The 19,256-nt window shown below is 44.5% G+C and overlaps 1 protein-coding gene across 2 annotated transcripts in view; it reads right to left on the reverse strand.

Moving 5' to 3' along the window:
* Nucleotides 1-345: 345 nt before the first annotated feature.
* DOCK5 (dedicator of cytokinesis 5) overlaps nt 346-19,256 on the reverse strand; it is a 145,138-nt gene continuing 126,227 nt past the window's right edge. The window contains exons 46-52 of one of the 2 annotated variants that reach the window (XM_083588262.1): nt 15,657-15,740; nt 14,225-14,362; nt 12,854-13,020; nt 10,764-10,941; nt 8,553-8,691; nt 7,565-7,668; nt 346-5,540 (exon numbers count right to left, since the gene is read on the reverse strand). In XM_083588262.1, coding sequence (XP_083444388.1) covers nt 5,439-5,540; nt 7,565-7,668; nt 8,553-8,691; nt 10,764-10,941; nt 12,854-13,020; nt 14,225-14,362; nt 15,657-15,740 — 912 coding nt within the window. In that variant the 3' untranslated portion in view covers nt 346-5,438. Of the gene's footprint in view, nt 5,541-7,564; nt 7,669-8,353; nt 8,428-8,552; nt 8,692-10,763; nt 10,942-12,853; nt 13,021-14,224; nt 14,363-15,656; nt 15,741-19,256 lie in introns of those variants that run through there. The other variant, XM_083588263.1, reaches the window with a different exon arrangement.

The raw sequence follows: 19,256 nt of genomic DNA on the forward strand, positions 1-19,256 counted from the left end.
GTTAATGAGACATAGAATGGGATAAAATTCAGTGGAGTTCCAGCTTTGTTCCATCTAAGAACAACATTGTCCCACCTTTCTTTTTACCTTCTGGAGGTCAGCAAGACCATTTTGCATGGATGTCAGGGCTGATTTGCCTGGCTGACTTTCCTCTCTTGCCTTTGGCATGCACTGCAAAGGGGGTGAAAGGACCAAGTGAAAAGCAATGCACTGATTTCACCTGTGATTGCTTCCTCCTTCAAATGAATTCTGGAGCATGCCCCCTGACAGAGGACTGGCTCCACATGTCTATGTTTCCCACCATCCAACAAAAAGTACAAAGAAAAGAGAGGCAACACTTCAACATATAGATAATCATGGTTTTCTCTTTTAATATTTTCATTTACAGTTATAAAAATAAATAAGGCAGGTCAGTCTGGTGCAATAATTCCTGTATTGAAAATAAAGTTTTAACTTAACAATACTTCAACAGGTGTGATGATGTGGGGCGTGGTGGGTGGGCAAACAAAAATGGGAACGGCATTTAGCAGTCATTAACAAATCTGTGGGTGTACCCTTTGCACTATAAAACATCTCTCAAAGGAAGTCCTCTCAACTCAAGTTGCCTTCATACACACTGCTTAAATGGAATAACAATTTACTGGTGTACATATAACTGTGCAGAGAGAGAAACCACCTTTAGCAATAACATGATCATTCTGCAGTGTGGAATGCAAGATGTGCCGCCTGCTGCTTTCCCAAAGATTCCTTCCACTGCGTTAACACAGCAAAACCTAACTCACAGAAGATAATAAAACAGAGCCAACTCTGGCGTGCCCAAAACTCCAAGTGCATCCCTGGAGAGCACTGCCTATTTATTGATACCCTGCACTTATTCCACAATGGGACTGGAGTACATTAGGTTCCCAGGTGGTCTTCAATTCAGACCCAAACTTGATGCAGCATCTTCAGAGCACAAGCCCTGCTTTATTCTTTTCATCATGTTCTATATCGCACATGAGAAGCTAGTCAGCAGGCAGTGCTGCGGTGAAACTGATGCAGGTGATGCATCAACACTGTTTTCTTTAGCTTGTGTTTCTTTTTAGAGGGACGGAGATAGAGTGAATTGGTTCAATGGAGTAATGGTTTAATGGGTTCTTTGTTTTTAATGCTCTTAAAAACAAAGGAGCTACGTGGTTCCCAGAAGGAGAGAAGGAAAACAGGCACAACGGATAAAAGATTCCAAGTAAGTTCATGAGAATGCAGAGAAGAGGGCTGCATCTTTGAGTCTGGGCTACAGTTTGATAAGGACATGTTTTGTGTGCTGAAGACCCCAAATTCAATTCCCAGCATATCCAGTTAAGGTGGTGAGGGGGACACACACACACCCTGCTTTGATCTCTGGAGAGCCACTGTTGTTGCAGGCAAATACTGAGCTACAAAGACCAATTGACTGATTCAGTATAATGCAGTTTTGTGTGTGAAATGTTACAGTTTGGGATTAAGCATAGAATCCTGGGACTGAAAAAGATGCAGACTAAAAGTTGCCACAGAGGACAAACCTTAAACCATGAAAGGCAATATTGCACATTTAATGAAATAGAACCTTGCAGACAAAAATTGTTTTTCAAAGCTAGCAGTAAATTTCAGTTGGTGAAGGTGGCTCAGGACTCTGAGCTTTTTCTGCCTTGTCCAGGGAAGACAGCAGTCAATAGGATCCAGGTTTCCAATTCAAGAACTATATATATCTAGGCACATTAACACAGAGCTGGCGCCATCTGTCATGCACCCTAAAAGGGGAGTGAAACATGGCCAGGATGTCCCCAGGAAGATGCACAAGCTTTCCCCATGGGGCTGGGGAGGGGGGCTCTTAAGACACTTCCATGTAACCAGCACAGCTGGAGCCTTATGCAGTGCGCCTTTGAAAACATCCAACACTTGCTTTGTGATGAGAATCTGCTATGAACCCTCCCATCCCCCAGCCAGCATATGCAATCTGTTTCCTGGAGGCACCTGGGCAGTAAAAGGAAGGCAGCCTTTATCTAAAGTCAGACAGAAGTTGGAGAAATTCGCTGGGAAAAGATTAGATGTGGCAAGCTCAGTCAGTGAGAGGAAGAAGATGCAAAAAGATTGCCACCTTATGGCCTTGGAAGGGTAACAGCTTTGCAGAATACACCAGCTGCATTTGCACCTGACGTGAGAAGCAGCCTGCTTCTACTTTAGGCACAGTAAAAAGAAAAGATCCAGTTATGCAAATGGATGCAGGTGCCCAATTTGCATATCAGGCATAAATCTTAATCTGGTGACTGAATAGAGAATCAGACTTACATGAGGCATTATACCTGGTCAAACCTCAAGCTCGGTTGGACAATTGGTCCATCTGGCCTTCGGCATCATCTATCCTGATTAACAGCTGAGTCTCAAGCAGCAATTCTTCCAGTCACCTTCCAAATGTATTTTTAAAAAGCTGAAGAGATACTGCGGAGAAAACCTGGGACCTCATGCTTGCAAGGTGTGTGCTGTGCCACTGAGCTATGGCTCCTTTGCCCGGTTGCTGTGGCTCTTAAAAGAGGGAAGCTCCTTGGAGGAAAGGCGGGAAAGCCAAAGGCAGAATGAAGGCTACATCTTGAAAAATGGAAAAATCATTATGTATAACCCTAAAGTCCCCACCTCAGCTGTGTAGCCACTTTTCCCAGGGTGGATATATGGACTTGAGCCACTGAGGCTGAAGCAAATGCAAAGTGGCTTTTTGTGTTTGTGGGGAGAGATGCTGAACACAGGACACCAAGTTAGTCTTTAGAAGCAGAGCATCTTAACTAACTGCTTCTGGTTTCTTGAACACACAATACAAAACTTAGGAATGAAAACTGATGCTGTAAGCACACAAGCACATGCCACTCCTTCCCAATTTGGATCCAAAACCCAATCATCATGCTTTTAGTGTCTGGAGTGACATCTGACAGTTCCAATTTGTTAATTACATGGATGTGCCCTGATCAATCAAGGGCACGCATCTGTGGTCTTCTATCACAGACATTTTGAATTCTTACTCTTTCCTTAATTATTTTATACAATCTCTGCTTTGAAGGGCAAAGTGCAATCTTGGGCTTGACTATATGAGAAAGCCTTATGTCATATTCCTGGAAGTGGGAACTACACAGAGATCAATGCAACCAAATGATTAGGAGATCAGATTAAGGCTGCCCAAATGCACATAAAATAGAAAATGACCACTTACACCTTTGTTTACCCTGTGACTACAGGGTAAAGCTAAAGTGGACGAACATTAAAACTTTATTTGGACTTTCAATTCCTTCACACAATTAGAATTGCACAAGGGAGAAGAGAAGGGGGCTGATGACTGAGCCTTCCCCCTCCAACCTGCCCTACGCTCACCCCAGTCAGTGCGAGGCGACCTCTGCCAGCAATGGGAAGAGGACTTACCCTCACTGCCATCTTCAGCATTTCCCTTTGGTTCTCTCCCCTGGAGACGACAAGGAGCAGCAAGCTGTAAGCCATCGAGCCAGGTGAGAGGACCTCTTCCCTCCAAACTGTTTTTGCTAAGGCTCCTTGCAATGAAAGAAGACCTGCATAAGCAGGTAGGACTTGATTGTTGATTTTCTTTTTGCTCTGTACTTACTTGTTTACATCAACATTATTTCTTTTGTAATATTAAATTTATTCTGTGTTTGCTAAATTTATGGTTTTTGCCCTATTTTAATTTATTGACGTTTTGTAAACAGACTTCTCTCCTTCACCCCAATGCTTTGTTCTTGAACGTTTATTGCAAGCCACTTTGGGCAAAGCTCACTGTGGAAATGGAGCATGCAAATAAACTCAATCAATCAATCAGTCAGTCAGTCAATCAACCCCCACGTATTGGAAGAGCCTGCAGTGGAGAGCCTGCTATATCCTGTGTGATTTAGGATCTTGCTTGTCATGAACGGTCACCCTCCAGCACAGGATGTGAAAGAGAGAAGCGGTGTTAGCCAGCACCTACTCAACTCACCCTCTTGTAATTCTAGTTGCCTGGGGGAACGGAAAGTCTGAATATGACTAATCCAACAATTTGGATTAGTTCTGGAATATATCTGAGTCTCTCTCTCTCTCTCCCTCGGGTTAGGCGATGAGCCTCTGGTACAAAACAAGGAAACACGGAAGCATTATTTTACAAAATCCAAACAAAAAACCCATGAGTGTAAATACATTACAGGCCTAGACACGTGGCTATACATACACTTGCAGCTTAGCAAAGAGTTCAGTTGCTAACAGGTCTTCATTTACAAATCTTGCTTTGGGAGACCAGGAAGCACCATTGTCCACAATCTGTCCTCTGAATTCTCAACGATAATTACATCTTCAAGCCAGTCTTAAAGGTAACAAGCTATTCGACAGAGGAACCAAAAAATGTACACCAACAATTTCGGTAAAAGTAAGAAAAGAAGTTGTAGTAGTGTACTTAACCCTGTTTGTGTGCAAAAACTGGATAAGTTAAGACAAAATGAGGAACTGACGGTATAAATGACAGCACTGGCAAAGTCCTGAGAGAAAGAAGTACTGAGAATTTCTGCTCTATACCAGAACTGTACATAGTGGAACAAAATGGGTCATGGGGATGGTGGCCTCTCTTCATCGACAAGAATCTTCTGAATAATATTCATGTACTTGACCAAGTAAAGCATCTAGGAAAGGTCACTTGAACTTGTGGAGCTTATGTGGAAGGCTGCAGCTTGCTCTGTGGATACACCGTCTGTTCCAGCATCGTCTTTGCCTGGGTGCAGATGAACTCCTCATGAGAATCCATTGCAGCCTTGATGGACGTCAAAGGACGCCTTCCATGCTACAGTGCTTCCCTCTTGCTTTAAAGAGGATTAGACAAAGTCACGGAAGAGAAGGCTATAAGCGGCTGTGTTCTATCCTCCACTGCTGGAGGCAGCAGGATTCTTAAAACAGGTTGCAGGAAATCTCAGGGGGTGGGGAGAAGATGCTGTTGCACTCAGGTCCTGGCTGTGGGTTTCCCACAGGCAACTGGTTGGCCACTGTGAGAACAGGATGCTTTGGCCTGATACTGCAGGGACCTTCTTATAATCTGTTTAAAGACCAACAATCAGCAATAAAGTGCAGAACTCCACAAAGGAAAACAGCTTTAACACAGCTGCTGCCTTACAGGCATCAGAAGAAGAGGGTTGGAACAGACAGATCATTGGCCAGCTGAACCTGTCACAGCTCAGAAGCAGGCTGAAGGCCAACATGTGAATGCTTGGAGCCTTGATGTGCCATTGGGAAAATCAGAAGCTTGGGAATCAAAGAGCAAATCACTGACACAGATTAAACGGCTTATTTTTGTATGGCTGAAGAGGGTGCAGCTGTTTGTCCGGAAAGAGAAGAAAAACATATACATGAAACAAGACAGCAGACATTTCATTCAACGGGGGGGGGGGGGGTCTGGCCTGGAGTTTTCATTGCAGTCCTGGATCTGAAGAAATGACACTGGATTTCCTTGCTTTTGGAGGAGGAGGGGGAGGCCTGACTTCCCGCCTGTTGGGCAAAGGTGGAGCGACCTGTAACCACACAAACACACACACAGATTGGCAAGTAAACAACAAGCAAACCCATTCTCTGTATTGCTTCCCAAGGTTAATAGGACCCTGCTGGATGTCAGGAACTTCTGGATTTGCATGCAGCTGCCCCATGTGGTGAAATCATTGAACTGCAGCCAGCAGCCTTCTGGGTAAAGAGCCTTTGGGACTGACTCCATCCACCCAGTTACAGATAGGTAGCCGTGTTGGTCTGCCATAGTCAAAACAAAAAAAAAAATTGTATCTGAAGAAGTGTGTATCTGAAGAAGTGTGCATGCACACGAAAGCTCATACCAAGAACTAACTTAGTTGGTCTTTAAGGTGCTACTGGAAGAAAAAAAATTTTTTTGTTCCATCCACCCAGTCTGGCCACTGGATCCTTCTAGGAAGGAAGCAGGGGGACCAACTTGAATAAAAAAGGGGGGGCAGATAAGCCCTGCCCCCACATAATCAATCACATGACAGAGTGCACCTACACCATTTGAATGGAAATGGCCATTAACTTTTTTTGGGGCCCGCCCCCTCAAATATTTTATTGAGGGTGGGGGGACCTAAGGGACCTCAGAGCCTCTAGGAGCTGGCTGCTATGGCAGGAAAGAATATCAAGGTCTTCCTGTTCCAGCTTCCTGTTCCAACTTGAGCTATGCTAAGGTATTTGCCCAAACACACAAAGGGTTAAACTGTGGACACATGTCCCACCCCCAACTGCTCTTCAGTTCTTCATGCAAGCTGAGTTTCAAAAAGAGTTTTAAAGCATGTTCAGTACAACACACTTAGAAAGGTCCCCTCAAACAGAAACCCTGGCTCATCAAGGTTTCCAGTCACAGGGAGAGGTTCCAAGTGTGTTCATTTAAATGTGCTTTAAAACTCTTTCCAGACTTTGATGTTTATTGTGCACAAGGGTTTCAGGAGCAGCTAGTGCACCACGAAGCACTGGGAGCTGGACCCTCCCCCATTTGACTGTTTGTGGGTTCAGGTAAATCACTACTGTCTGCACCGGCCGACAGCAGCTTTCCAGGGTCTCAGGTCAAGGTTTTTCCTCATTACCTACTATCTCAGGAACTTGTGCTGCTTCAGATATTGTTAGGTTGCATCTCCCACCACACTGTCTGTTGGCATGCAAGGGGGATAAGGCTATCAATGGTTACTAGTCATGAAAGCTATATATTACCTCCAGGATCAGAGGCAGTTTGACTCTGGATACTAGTTGCTGTGGAATGTGAGAGCCCTGCTGGGTTAGACCACAGGCCCCTCTGTCCAGCATCCTCTTCTCCCAGGGGCCAGCCAGATGCCCATATGGGCAGCCTGCAAACAGGTCCTGAGTGCAACAGCTCTTTCCTCACCTATGATTCCCAGCAACCGGTATCCTGAGACATGCTGCCTCTGAGGCCAGAGGGAGAACATGTCCTTCAGGAATTTGCCCAATCCACTTTTGCAGCTGCCCAAGGGGGTGGCTATCACTACGTCTTATGGGAGCGAATTCTATAGCTGGACTGCACTGTGCAAAGATGTACTTCCTTTGGCCTGTCCTGAATCTTCCAACATTCAGCTTCACTGGATGTCTAACACTGGATGAAGAAGAGCAGAAGAAGAGGAGGGGTACTGCACAGGTGCCCTTGCTTGTGGATTTCCCAGAGGTATCTGGCTGGCCATAGTGAGAACAGAATCCTGGACTTGATCAGCACTAAACTGGCAGGGTGGGAGTGGGGGAGAGACTCAACCCAGGCTGCAATTTTCAGCAGCAACCCCACATCTTTGCAACATTCAGTGCCCAGTGAGAGCAGATATTCCCTAGGCAAAAAAGAAAAAGAGAGAACTGTATACTACCATTCCCTTTCTGAGTAGAATATTTCCAGCCACTCTGGTGGTTCCAGGAAATGAGCCAATGGCCTAGCCAAAGACACCTTTTCATGCAGTACCACCCTAAGAAGCCCCTGGGGAAATCTGCACTGCTGCCACTATATCACATAACTCAATCCAAAGTATGTCACTTTCCATTTCCTTACCTCTGCGGAGTTCCTTGAGCTGCTGTTGCATTTGGGTGGAGGTGGGGGTGGAGTGCTCTGCAAGTTAAGAGTCGCTAATCCATCTGCCTGCAAAGAAGGAAAGCCTAGAGACAGAGAAAAGAACAAGACAGACGGGTTTAAAAAAAGGCAGTGGGCGAAAGACAGGAAACTGCCTTGTGCTTTTACACACACACACACACACACACACATTCTTACACACATACTTTAGCAGGTGATTCTGGACAGATGTGTCAATTTGGAATCCCACTTGCAATTCCCCAGCCCTAAATGTCTCAGAAGTTTTGTCTGTGCTCGTCAAATGAATTTAAGCGCATGTGAAAAATGCACACCTGGGACAATGGGAAAGGAAATCCAGAATGACACCAGAAATGTCCAGTGGGGGTTCCTTTCTCATTGGACTTCATCCCTCACAGTTTCCTGAACTCTAACGCCTAGTGATAGAATAAGAATGTCATCCAAACTTCAGAAAGAAATTATGAACATCGTCTCAGTATTTGCAGCAGAGGGTAAATTGAATCAAGTCTGGGCTGGCCTTTTGAGTTTATGGTTCATTTTAAGAACCATGGGATTAGGAAGGGCTGGGTGGTCCCTCTTCTATTTAGCTTTGGAAGACCTAGGTTTGCTGGTGGGGGAGGAAGCAGTTTCTAGCCCTGGTGGCTAGAGAAACATGTTTGAATTTGTGATGGTAAGACCATTTCAAAGTGGTTCCCAGCGTTGAGCAACTTGGCCTGCAGACAGGGATGGGGGACATATGGCCCTCCATGTGTGGCTGGACTACAACTCCTATAATCTTGGACTACTGGCCATGCTGGCTGGAGCTGATGGAAGATGGAGTCCAACATCTTGGGGGCCACAGGTTCCCCATCTCTGGTACAAAGAGAAGAAATGTATAAACCCCTTGAGGGGGGAAAACTCATTTTACCAACACTCTGCAAAATAAAACACAGATGTGATCTGCACAACGTACTTTGGGTTCTTGGCGTTTTGGGAGTAGTTGGCAGTGGGCTGAGAGGTGTGGCCTGCTGCAGTGATGAGCCCTGAAGTAGCGACAGTCTGCTCTCCCCCAGCTGGAGACTCTTTGGCCTTGGTGCTTTTCCTGATGCATTCTGCAGTGGCGGAAACAGACCAAACAAAAGAAATTGTTGAAGGTGCTGGTGGCGACACTATGGGCATCATGACGTTAGCTACTCCCTGTCAGGAAGGCTTTGCAATGGTCTAGGCAGGCTCAGTGCACAAAAACGGGCTACTGAGGGGCAATATATCTTCAATAGGCTAATGATTTGCAGCCTATTAATCAGTGATGGGGAAACATTTTTAGCCCAAAGTCCACATTCCCTTCTGGGCAATGTGTCATTGGTGGGTGAGGTTCAGTGTCAAAAAGTTGGTGCGGCAACTTATTTAATTTTTTTCATTTGTAGGGTAGACTACAGTCTACACCAGTGTTTCTCAAATGTGGGTCTCCAGTTTTTGTTGGACAACAACTCCCATCATTCCTAGCTGGGAGAACCAATGGTCATGAATGACAAGTTTGAGAAACACTGGTCTAGCCATATTAAAGTGAGAAGTTTCTATGCCCACCACTTTCCATCCTCTACCCAAGTAAGCAAGAAGGACTATCATAGTTCAAGGACACATTCCCATCAGGCAAAAGCACTTGAGTGGGACACAGAACAGGCCTGGTGAAGGAGTGGGGGTGATCTGGGGAGAGTCCCAAGGGCCAGACAGAAATGCCCCCACACCTGAAGTTGCCCACCTGCCATCCTACAGTATATTCACAGTAGACAGTAACAGGTCTTCAGAACATTCAAAGCCAGGCAACTGAGGAACTAGGAACAATGGAGCTATGGTCCTACAGATGTTTTTGGACTCCAACTCCCAGAGGCCCCAGCCAGCTTGACCCATGATCAGGGATGATGAGAGTTGTAGTCCGGCATCATCTGGAAGGGCCACAGGTTCTCCATCCTTGGACTGCACCAAAGGGGAGAAACACACAGAAACCACAACTGAGAAATTCAGTTGTGCTGTCCGGATGACTGAAGATCCAGTGCAAATACTAGTGGTGCAAATTAGGTTTCCATGATCATCCAGTTAGTGATTGTATCCACAGAAGTCTTGCCTGGGAGTTCAGTACATGCGATCAACCTCGTGAGAGGCAGGAAAGGTTCACTGCTACGCCCCAGGCCTCCCCAACACTATAAATGCATTTGGGAAGATGTCTTCAGCATGGCAGGCTGCCAACCAACAGGTTCTTCCTGTGAGTTGACAGTCTGAGTGCTCAGGGTTCCAAGCTTACACTGGACAAATTACTTGCAATCCAGCAGGGTTTCCCACTATAAATACACCCCCCCCAAAGTGCAGACAACACTGGAGAGGTTCTGGCTCAGCGTGACACTTTTCAGCATCACATGATGTTAAACATGGGGTAAAGGCAAAATTACAGAGTATGACTTTTAACAAAAGTTTACATGGTTTTTCTTTTAACTCAGTGATATGACAGAGAGCAGCTCTGCGTGCTGTAGGAAGTAAGGAGTAGGTGTTCTTCATGGGTAACACATAAATGGCCAAAACTATATACTTCTAAGTGGGTACCACTTGTGCAGCTTCCCACATTTCCATGTGAAATTTCATCTTAATCTCAGAAGCTAGAAAGGCAGAGGTGTGATTCATTTGCACCTGCCTTTTGGGCACTTCCTGTCACACCCAAAAGCTACAGCCAGAGAGCTGGATTCTGATTGGGATTTGCACATCAGAGAGAAGGATGCTAACTTGTCCATCTCCCTGATGTACCAGAGTTCTGTGTGCAGAGATTTTTATTATTGTGCTTTTGTATGGAAGAACATTCAAGCATGCAAATTTCCCATCTGCAGTCTAAAGTGGTAGAGTGCAATGTTAGTGAGAACTGATCCTGAGTTAAGACTGCTGAAATTGTAATGGCGCTGCTTGATACTTAAGAGTGGTATCTGAGCACAGGTCATGGTAATGTAATTTGCAGCCGTGTGCTCAGAGTGGCCAGCACAATGTAACCAAATGGAAAGCCCTCCTTAATGTGATCATCAAATCTTCCACTATCTGAGCCTCTCCCGGTTTTTAACCATGACATAAGCAGCATGCACAGCTAACAGAAAATGACAGAAGCTCCCAGGGGGAATTTCATCATAATTATCACTCATTTATTTACCATGTTGGAAGTCAGCTCAGCCTCTGGCTCCTTCTCTGCAATGACCTGAGATTTGCTGAGGCTCCAGTCCTTCCGCCTGAATTTATTAGTCCGGTTCTCGCCATCATCCTTGGCCGGGAGCTCCTCCATCCTGGAGGATGTCAAATTCCTCCTTTCCACCAGTGGTTCAAGAATAGATCTATAGCCCATATAGGAAAAACAAGCACAAATTATCCCATCTCCTCTTGTCAGCCTGAGAAAACATCACAACTGTCCCCTGGAGACATGAAGCACTGGCAGTTTTGCCCTCCTACAGCCTAGACGGCAGATTTGCCAAAATTCCTTTCAAGGACAGAGGCTGTCCTTGCAACCACTTACAGCAAAAGTTGCTAATGTGGTGCCCATGGGTTTAATGGGACCCTTGAGGTCTTCCCCTGGTGCTATCTGACTCCCTGCCAATTCAATGCACTCTTTGTCATGAGGTGGCGAGAGGAAGGCAGCCCTGTTTAGGGAAGTTTTTAATATTTGATGTTTTATTGTATGTTTAACTTTTTGTTAGAAGCTGTCCAAGGTGGCTGGAGAAAATCAGCCAGATGGGTGTGGTATAAATAATAAATAATAATTAATATTTATCTATTTCTCCCTCTTAAAATATAGAACTGATAGATGAAGTTTGGAAGAGTGTAGCTCTTCCCTGCTTCCTTTTCCTTTGCTTTCCAATGCTCTAATTCTGTTGAATCCTACTTTAATGAAGATCCCTTGGGAAAGTGAATTGTGTGCGCGCACACTATATTCCCGCCTCCCGGGGGGCTGATCCTGGGGAAGGGGTGAAAGAAGTGACCAGAGAGGTGGTACCCATAGTAGTCCTAGAAAATCCAAATTTGCCCATGAGCCTAAACTTGTTGGTGAACCCTGACTTAGCGTACTAAACAGCATCTCAAGTGTTCTTCTGTCAAAAGATCATAGAATCATAGAATCATAGAGTTGGAAGAGACCACAAGGGCCATCGAGTCCAACCCCCTGCCAAGCAGGAAACACCATCAGAGGACTCCTGACATATGGTTGTCAAGCCTCTGCTTAAAGACCTCCAAAGAAGGAGACTCCACCACACTTCCTGGCAGCAAATTCCACTGTCGAACAGCTCTTACTGTCAGGAAGTTCTTCCTAATGTTTAGGTGGAATCTTCTTTCTTGTAGTTTGGATCCATTGCTCCGTGTCCACTTCTCTGGAGCAGCAGAAAACAACCTTTCTCCCTCCTCTATGTGACATCCTTTTATATATTTGAACATGGCTATCATATCACCCCTTAACCTCCTCTTCTCCAGGCTAAACATGCCCAGCTCCCTTAGCCGTTCCTCATAAGGCATCGTTTCCAGGCCTTTGACCATTTTGGTTGCCCTCCTCTGGACACGTTCCAGTTTGTCAGTGTCCTTCTTGAACTGTGGTGCCCAGAACTGGACACAGTACTCCAGGTGAGGTCTGACCAGAGCAGAATACAGTGGCACTATTACTTCCCTTGATCTAGATGCTATACTCCTATTGATGCAGCCCAGAATTGCATTGGCTTTTTTAGCTGCCGCGTCACACTGTTGGCTCATGTCAAGTTTGTGGTCAACCAAGACTCCTAGATCCTTTTCACATGTACTGCTCTCAAGCCAGGTGTCACCCATCTTGTATTTGTGCCTCTCATTTTTTTCGCCCAAGTGCAATACTTTACATTTCTCCCTGTTAAAATTCATCTTGTTTGTTTTGGCCCAGTTCTCTAATCTGTCAAGGTCGTTTTGAAGTGTGATCCTGTCCTCTGGGGTGTTAGCCACCCCTCCCAGTTTGGTGTCATCTGCAAATTTGATCAGGATGCCCTTGGAGAACACTTATTTTATCCTCTTATGAGATGGTTTCCTGGTCGTCTTAGATACCTTTTTGAGTTTCTTCCTTGAGGATAATAATAAATATATTACTAAATAGGTGAGTAAATATCTCACAATTGTTTATTCCAAGCTGTTCATTAATAAAATATTACAATTCTGAAGCTGTTAATTTTGTATTTTATCTATTGGTGGATTGACCCTAATAAATACTAGATTGGATTGATTTCCTACAAGTTCACTCACCCATCTGATCCTGGTCTGGAGGAAGTACTGTCTGATGAGGTAGAGGATGTTGATCCCACAGAGGAAGTCACAGAGGTAACCGAGAGCCTCCTCAAAGTGGAGGACATGATGTAGGGCAAAACCACTGACCCAGACCTGCTCTGCTTTCTCTCCGTCAGCGAAGAAGGCTGTGGTTGGAATATAAAGAGGAAAAGTGCTGACTGGGCTTTGGAAAGGAGGGAGGAAGGTGTCCTCCTGGCTCAGTGGCCTCTGAGGGGGAACTGGTCGCGCTGCCCTAAATCCACCTCTGTTGGAAAAACAAGTCAAGTCCTAAGCACAGGAGAGAACTTAATTGCTCTTTTTGTGCTGGCTCCACTTGGGGCTAACTGGTATAAAAAGAGCTTTTAAACATTCTGCCTTGCTTGCCAGGCAAGACCTGCTCAGGCCGACTCTGGAATGCTCTTCAACTTCCTGCAAGACTTTGTCCAAGCATCTTGAGCCTTAGCTGCCCTGTGCTCCTGTAGGAGGAAGGGTGAAATATAAACATGGTAAGCAGCTCTGCTTGAAAGGTCAGCTCCATTGGGCCTCCTATTCCTTGACTGTCATTTGGTCACAGCTATTCCTTAGGCTGCCTCAGGGGGAGAGATGAGAAGCACGGCCTCTTCCACCAGCATGACTGAAAGATCAGCTCAATCAAGCACTTCCTGTCCCTGAACTATTTCCATTCCAGCTGGTTATTATAAGAACAACTATTTGACTTTTCAACATTGATGTCTGAGTTTGGTTTTTCCCTTTTCCCTCTCTGGCCCTTTCCCCTTGTGTTTCATGTCTTTTAGACGGAAAGCCTGCAGGCATGGGGTTGTCTTATTTTGACTGGTTGTGTGTTACCAGCCCTGCAAGCCTTTTTTGGCTAGAGAATGGGGTGCAAATTTTCTAAAAATAAATAGTTAATAAAAATAATAAAGAAATAAAATAATCCTGTTTTGGAATTACAGTGGTACCTCAGGTTACAGATGCTTCAGGTTACAGACTCTGCTAACCCAGAAATAGTACCTTGGGTTAAGAACTTTCCTTCAGGATGAGAACAGAAATCATGCGGCGGTGCAGCGGCAGCAGGAGGCCCCATTGGCTAAAGCAGTGCTTCAGGTTAAGAACAGTTTCAGGTTAAGAACACACCTCCGGAACGAATTAAGTTCTTAACCTGAGGTACCACTGTACAGCTTATTTGTACATCCCTCCAGGGGTAACTGAGCTATCTGGCTGAAGGCCTTTCAGCTGCACTTTTCTATAACTAAATTAAAAACAAACTGGTAGCTAGGCACTGGGATGGTGACTGCTTTCCAGGTAGACAGGTTTAAAGGTTGCCTTAATAAAACAGGACGCAACAGTTACCAGAGTTATCACACCGTAGAGCTTCTCCACTTTCTCCCTCAGCTCCTTGAAGCAGGAGGTCAGTCTGTCATGAAGAGGCTTCAGCTGTTCTGTCAGTTTCTTCCCATGAATCCGAATCCCTTCAGCCAGCAAAGGCATCTGAAAGAGGGAACCAAACACATTGGATGCCCACATTTTGATGTCAGGAAGGCCACTCTCATTTCTCAGCCCATACCTTTAAGCATATACCAAGTCAGCCCATTAGACTGGCAGTGACTCTCTAAGGTCTTCTCCAGCCTTAGGAAGCCTGGGCTGTAGATCAGTGGTAGAACACCTGCTTTACATGCAGAAGGTCTCAAATTCAATTCTAGATGTCTGCAAGTGGGACAGGTGTCCCCAGCCTGAAATCTTGGGACAGCCAGTGCCAGGCAGTGTAGACAATCCTGAACCAGATGGCCTGACTCAGTCTAAGTCAGCTTCCTATGTTCCCAAGGTCCCAGGTTCAATCCCTGACATCTTCAGGTGGGGCTGGGAAAGAACTCTGTCTGAAACTTTGGAGAACCCCTACCAGTCAGTCCTGACCTGGGGTGAAGAACCTTTTTCTTATAAAGGGCCACTGATCTCCAGGGAGGACTGCGGAGCTTTCCCTCTCTTTGTGCCCCTACATCCCTTCTTTTAAAGCAATGACAAACATAGACAGCATCTTAAAAAGTAGAGACATCACCTTGCCAACAAAGGTCTGTATAGTAAAAAGCTATGGTTTTCCCAGTAGTGATGTATGGAAGTGAGAGCTGGACCATAAAGAAGGCTGATCGCCGAAGAATTGATGCTTTTGAATTCTGGTGCTGGAGGAGACTCTTGAGAGTCCCATGGACTGCAAGAAGATCAAACCTATCCATTCTTAAGGAAATCAGCCCTGAGTGCTCACTAGAAGGACAGATCGTGAAGCTGAAGCTCCAATACTTTGGCCACATCATGAGAAGAGAAGACTCCCTGGAAAAGACCCTGATGTTGGGAAAGATGGAGGGCACAAGGAGAAGGGGACGACAGAGGACGAGATGGTGGGACAGTGTTCTCGAAGCTACCAGCATGAGTTTGACCAAACTGCGGGAGGCAGTGGAAGACAGAAGTGCCTGGTGTGCTCTGGTCCATGGGGTCACGAAGAGTCGGACACGACTAAACGACTAAACAACAACAACAACAATCCCTTCTTTTTATCTTACACACACACACACCTGCGCAAAGTAGAAGAGGAAGAGATTCCATGAAGGTCCAGACAACAAGTGTGTAGGAGAACCAAATTTTGCTTAGGACTGCATAAAATCAGGTCTAGGGGATTATGCAGCCCTTGGGCTGAAGAGACTCCATCCGATACATAGACAATACTGAGCTAGACAGACCAATGTCCATGACTTGCTATAAAGCAGCTCCCTAACTGCTTCCCAGCAGGTACCTGTAAAGCAATCAGTTGCTTGAGCAGTTCAATCTTATCTTGATCTTCAGGGTGTTCTTGAATATATTTCTCTGTGAAAAAGGCCTGAAGGGAGAAAAACAAAGAACAATTGAGATGTGAATCTTAATCTTTTTTCCTTGGTGTAAGGCAACAGGCTTTCAACCTTTTTGAGTCCATGGCTCCATTGACCAACTACATTCTTTCTGCAGCAACCCTGTGGGGAAACACGCTCCAAGCCTCAGAAGCCCAGTTATGTCACCCCTTGCCCCATACCTCTTAGAACACCCTCCCTGTGCAGTGTTCCCTCAGCCTCCTCTCCTCTCCCCTCTCACTGGGAGTCCTCTGGGCAGCACCCTTCCCCCTGCCCCAGAGAGAGCTGCCTCCTCATGCCACCCCACAGGGGCCTGGAAAGAGGATGCTGCATAAAGAAATAAGTTTCATGCCTTCATAGGGATCTCATCCCCAGTTATCACTAATAGAAAAGCATTAGTTTTTGGAAATGTAATTTAAGAATTCTTTTGAGCTCATGATAGACCATCTCCCAGTATCTTGGGGCATGTTTGCAGTGCGACCACATATGTATGAAAGTTCCCTCAACCTCCAAACATTTGCAATACAGTTTGGACCGACTTTTGTACATTTTAACAAGTATACTGGGCATCAAATACCACCTGTAAAGCATTTTTTGTATATTTTCCTTTATCAAATAGCAAGCCAAAAAGTTGATATTTTTGTTCCATACTTTTGTCTCCCAAACTGAAATTTCAATGTTGTGTCCAATGTCTATAGCCCAGTGTCTCATTACGGCCTTGACCATTTCGTTTTTGGTTTCCCATTCTAGTAAAATTGTATAAAGTTTGGATATTATTATTATTTATTGTTTCCCAATTTCGTTTCCAAAGATTCTGATCCTCATTCCAAAAATCATTTTTCTTTATCTTTTCTGAAAACCTCATTTAATTGAAAATATTGAAACCAATCTGAGATCCAGTTTTATACCTCTTCTTTAATTAGTTCTATAGTGTCCTCTTTAAGCTCAAGGAGGTCCTTGTATGTACCTGTTCTTATTCATGTTTAATTTTTTTTAACTGCCACTGCCCCAATGGGGGATATCCACCAGGGGGGTCTTCCTTTCTAGGTGGTCTTCATATCTTGCCCAAACGCTGCATAGGTTCTTTCTTATCACGAGGTTGTGGAATCACTTGTACACTTTAGTTTAGCTATAATATAGGTAAGCAAGCCATCCATACACCATATCAAATCCTTCTAAGTCCAGAGTATTTACGTTTTTCAGGTCCACCCAATCTTTCATCCAATACAAGCAAACTGCCTTGTAGTACATTTTCAGGTCTGGGAGCCCAACCCCCTCTTATTTGCATCTATCAAGATTTTGCATTTGATCTGGGGCTTTCCCCCCTCCACTAGGGAATGCTTATTGCTATAACACAGAGCTTGAACACGGAGAGGCAGTCTGCAGACATGCTTAGAGAAATGTGTCCAGAGGAAGTGTGGTAACAACAGGGACCCACGTGAATTTGCATTAGCAAAAGGATAGAAACTAGTTCTACTAGTGCCTTCTGTTGCTCCACCCATCAGTATATCCCTGCTTTTTTTTAACCCTCTTGATCCAGGGTTATTGCAAGCCAATCTAGAACAAAGTCCAGGAAGATCTAAAGTGATCTCTCACAGAGATACCAGGGTCCCACAGCAAGAAGCAGCAGCCTAGCTCTTATTCCAAATGTACCCTTTGAGTCCTCTTAGATATGGGGAAAATTTGCAATTTTCTCCTAGATAGAACAGTAAAGTATAATGTTTTGGGGCAATGTTGTCAAGGGTAAAGCCTGCAAGATTCCACTGACTATAAACCCAAATTGGGGGCATGACAATGAACAATCCATCTTTAGACATGCATGTGATGAAAAAACTGGCTTTTTGCTATCGTTTAATGGTGAGCAAGGAGGGTGATCTGCTCCAAAGGTTGATTCCTTGTCCCCAACATTAAACAAAGGGTTTAGATTATGATGATTATGGCAGCCCACAAAAACCGCACTCCCTCCACAGAGCGAGCTGAGAATAGGAAACTGTGAGCAAACACCCTGACGACTTCCAGATGTGGCCACAGCATTTCAAAGCCTTAACGGCTTTTCCACTTCTGCAAATCTAACTTCCATGCCTAAAATAGAGGAGAGCCAGCTCAAAATACTCCTTGGTTGAAAATGGATTTTAATCCCATTTTAAGCATCTGAAGACTGTGTCTTGCAGCATTCGTATCCGAGGACATCTGTACTGACTCCAGCACATTGTAACTAGAAATAGCTATAGCTCTCATTGGGGACTATGGACTTTCACAGTCTATGGAGCATCATCACTGCTACTTCTGATCCCTACAGTGGTACCTTGGGTAACAAACACCTTGGGTGACAAACACTTTGGGTTACAGACTCCACTAACCCGGAAGTAGTACCTTGGATTAAGATCTTTACCTCAGGATAAGAACAGGAAAAAGTGCACACTTTACCCTAGTATATGCATTTTTGTACTCATTGCCTGGAGATCTGCACTGCAAAAACTGAAAAAGTGCAAGTCAAAGGCAGCTATAATATAAGAGAGAACAGGAAAGTGCAAATTAGGTTAAGTTTGCATTTGAATTCTAACTGAATTAAATTTCTTCCCCGTCCTACCCATGACTAATCTCTACACCTTTCTACCTTCCATTATTTTTATATTGTCAAAATATTCAGAAAAACCTACAATACTCTATACTTATAGCCCACTAAGTTATTTTTATACTAAAGTATATGAGCTCTTTTGCTCTCCAAAGTGTAAATCTCATCCCTTGATTCTCACTCTAAGTTTTTTGGTAGTTTACACCATGGTCCCTTTCAAGTTAAATAGCTTTTTATCTTTTCTGTATTAATCTAATCATTCCCTCAATTTTCAGATGTTCAGGTTGTAAGTACCATTACTTATATAGCCAGAGGGCAAAAGGTGAAGTAATCCCAAGGTGTGCAGAAACACACAAAAACGCTTTAGGAAAGGACTCTTAAAGGGGAGCAGAAGACAAACAACCCAAAGAGGACTGAAAATGCTCAGTAGCCACGTAATGTTGTTTGTTAGGGGTGGGGGTTTTTTGGGGGGGTGGCATTGCAAAATGTGGGGAGAATTGAATGCAGCAGCTAGAATTCTGAACGGCAACATTCTATACTGCAACATTGTTGTTGTTACCCACAATAAGTGTGCATAGAACAAAAATACTATTTTTTCTCTCGGTTTTTCTTCTTTCAATCAGACAGCAACATGGACAGATTCACCCATTCCTGCTGCAAGCAGTGGGCAATTTTGGTTTCTCTCACCTTCTCATTTTTTAAAATCTTAAATTCAGTTCCCCACATTTTCACACCTCTTTACTAGACAAATGAAAGTCTTTATGGAAAATGCACCAGCATTTTAATGCGAATTTCTTCTTGCATATTTGTATGCAATCTTTCCCACTGTACATTTCTGCAAAGCCAATCCCTCTGGATTAATGTGCTTTTGTAGACATTAACTGGGTGAAGAACTGCAGTGCAAATTTTGGGAAAGTGCAAATTTTGAAGGATA

The sequence above is a fragment of the Podarcis filfolensis genome (genome assembly GCF_964270895.1).
Source record: "Podarcis filfolensis genome assembly, chromosome: 15".
NCBI classification, from domain to species: Eukaryota; Metazoa; Chordata; class Lepidosauria; order Squamata; family Lacertidae; genus Podarcis; species Podarcis filfolensis.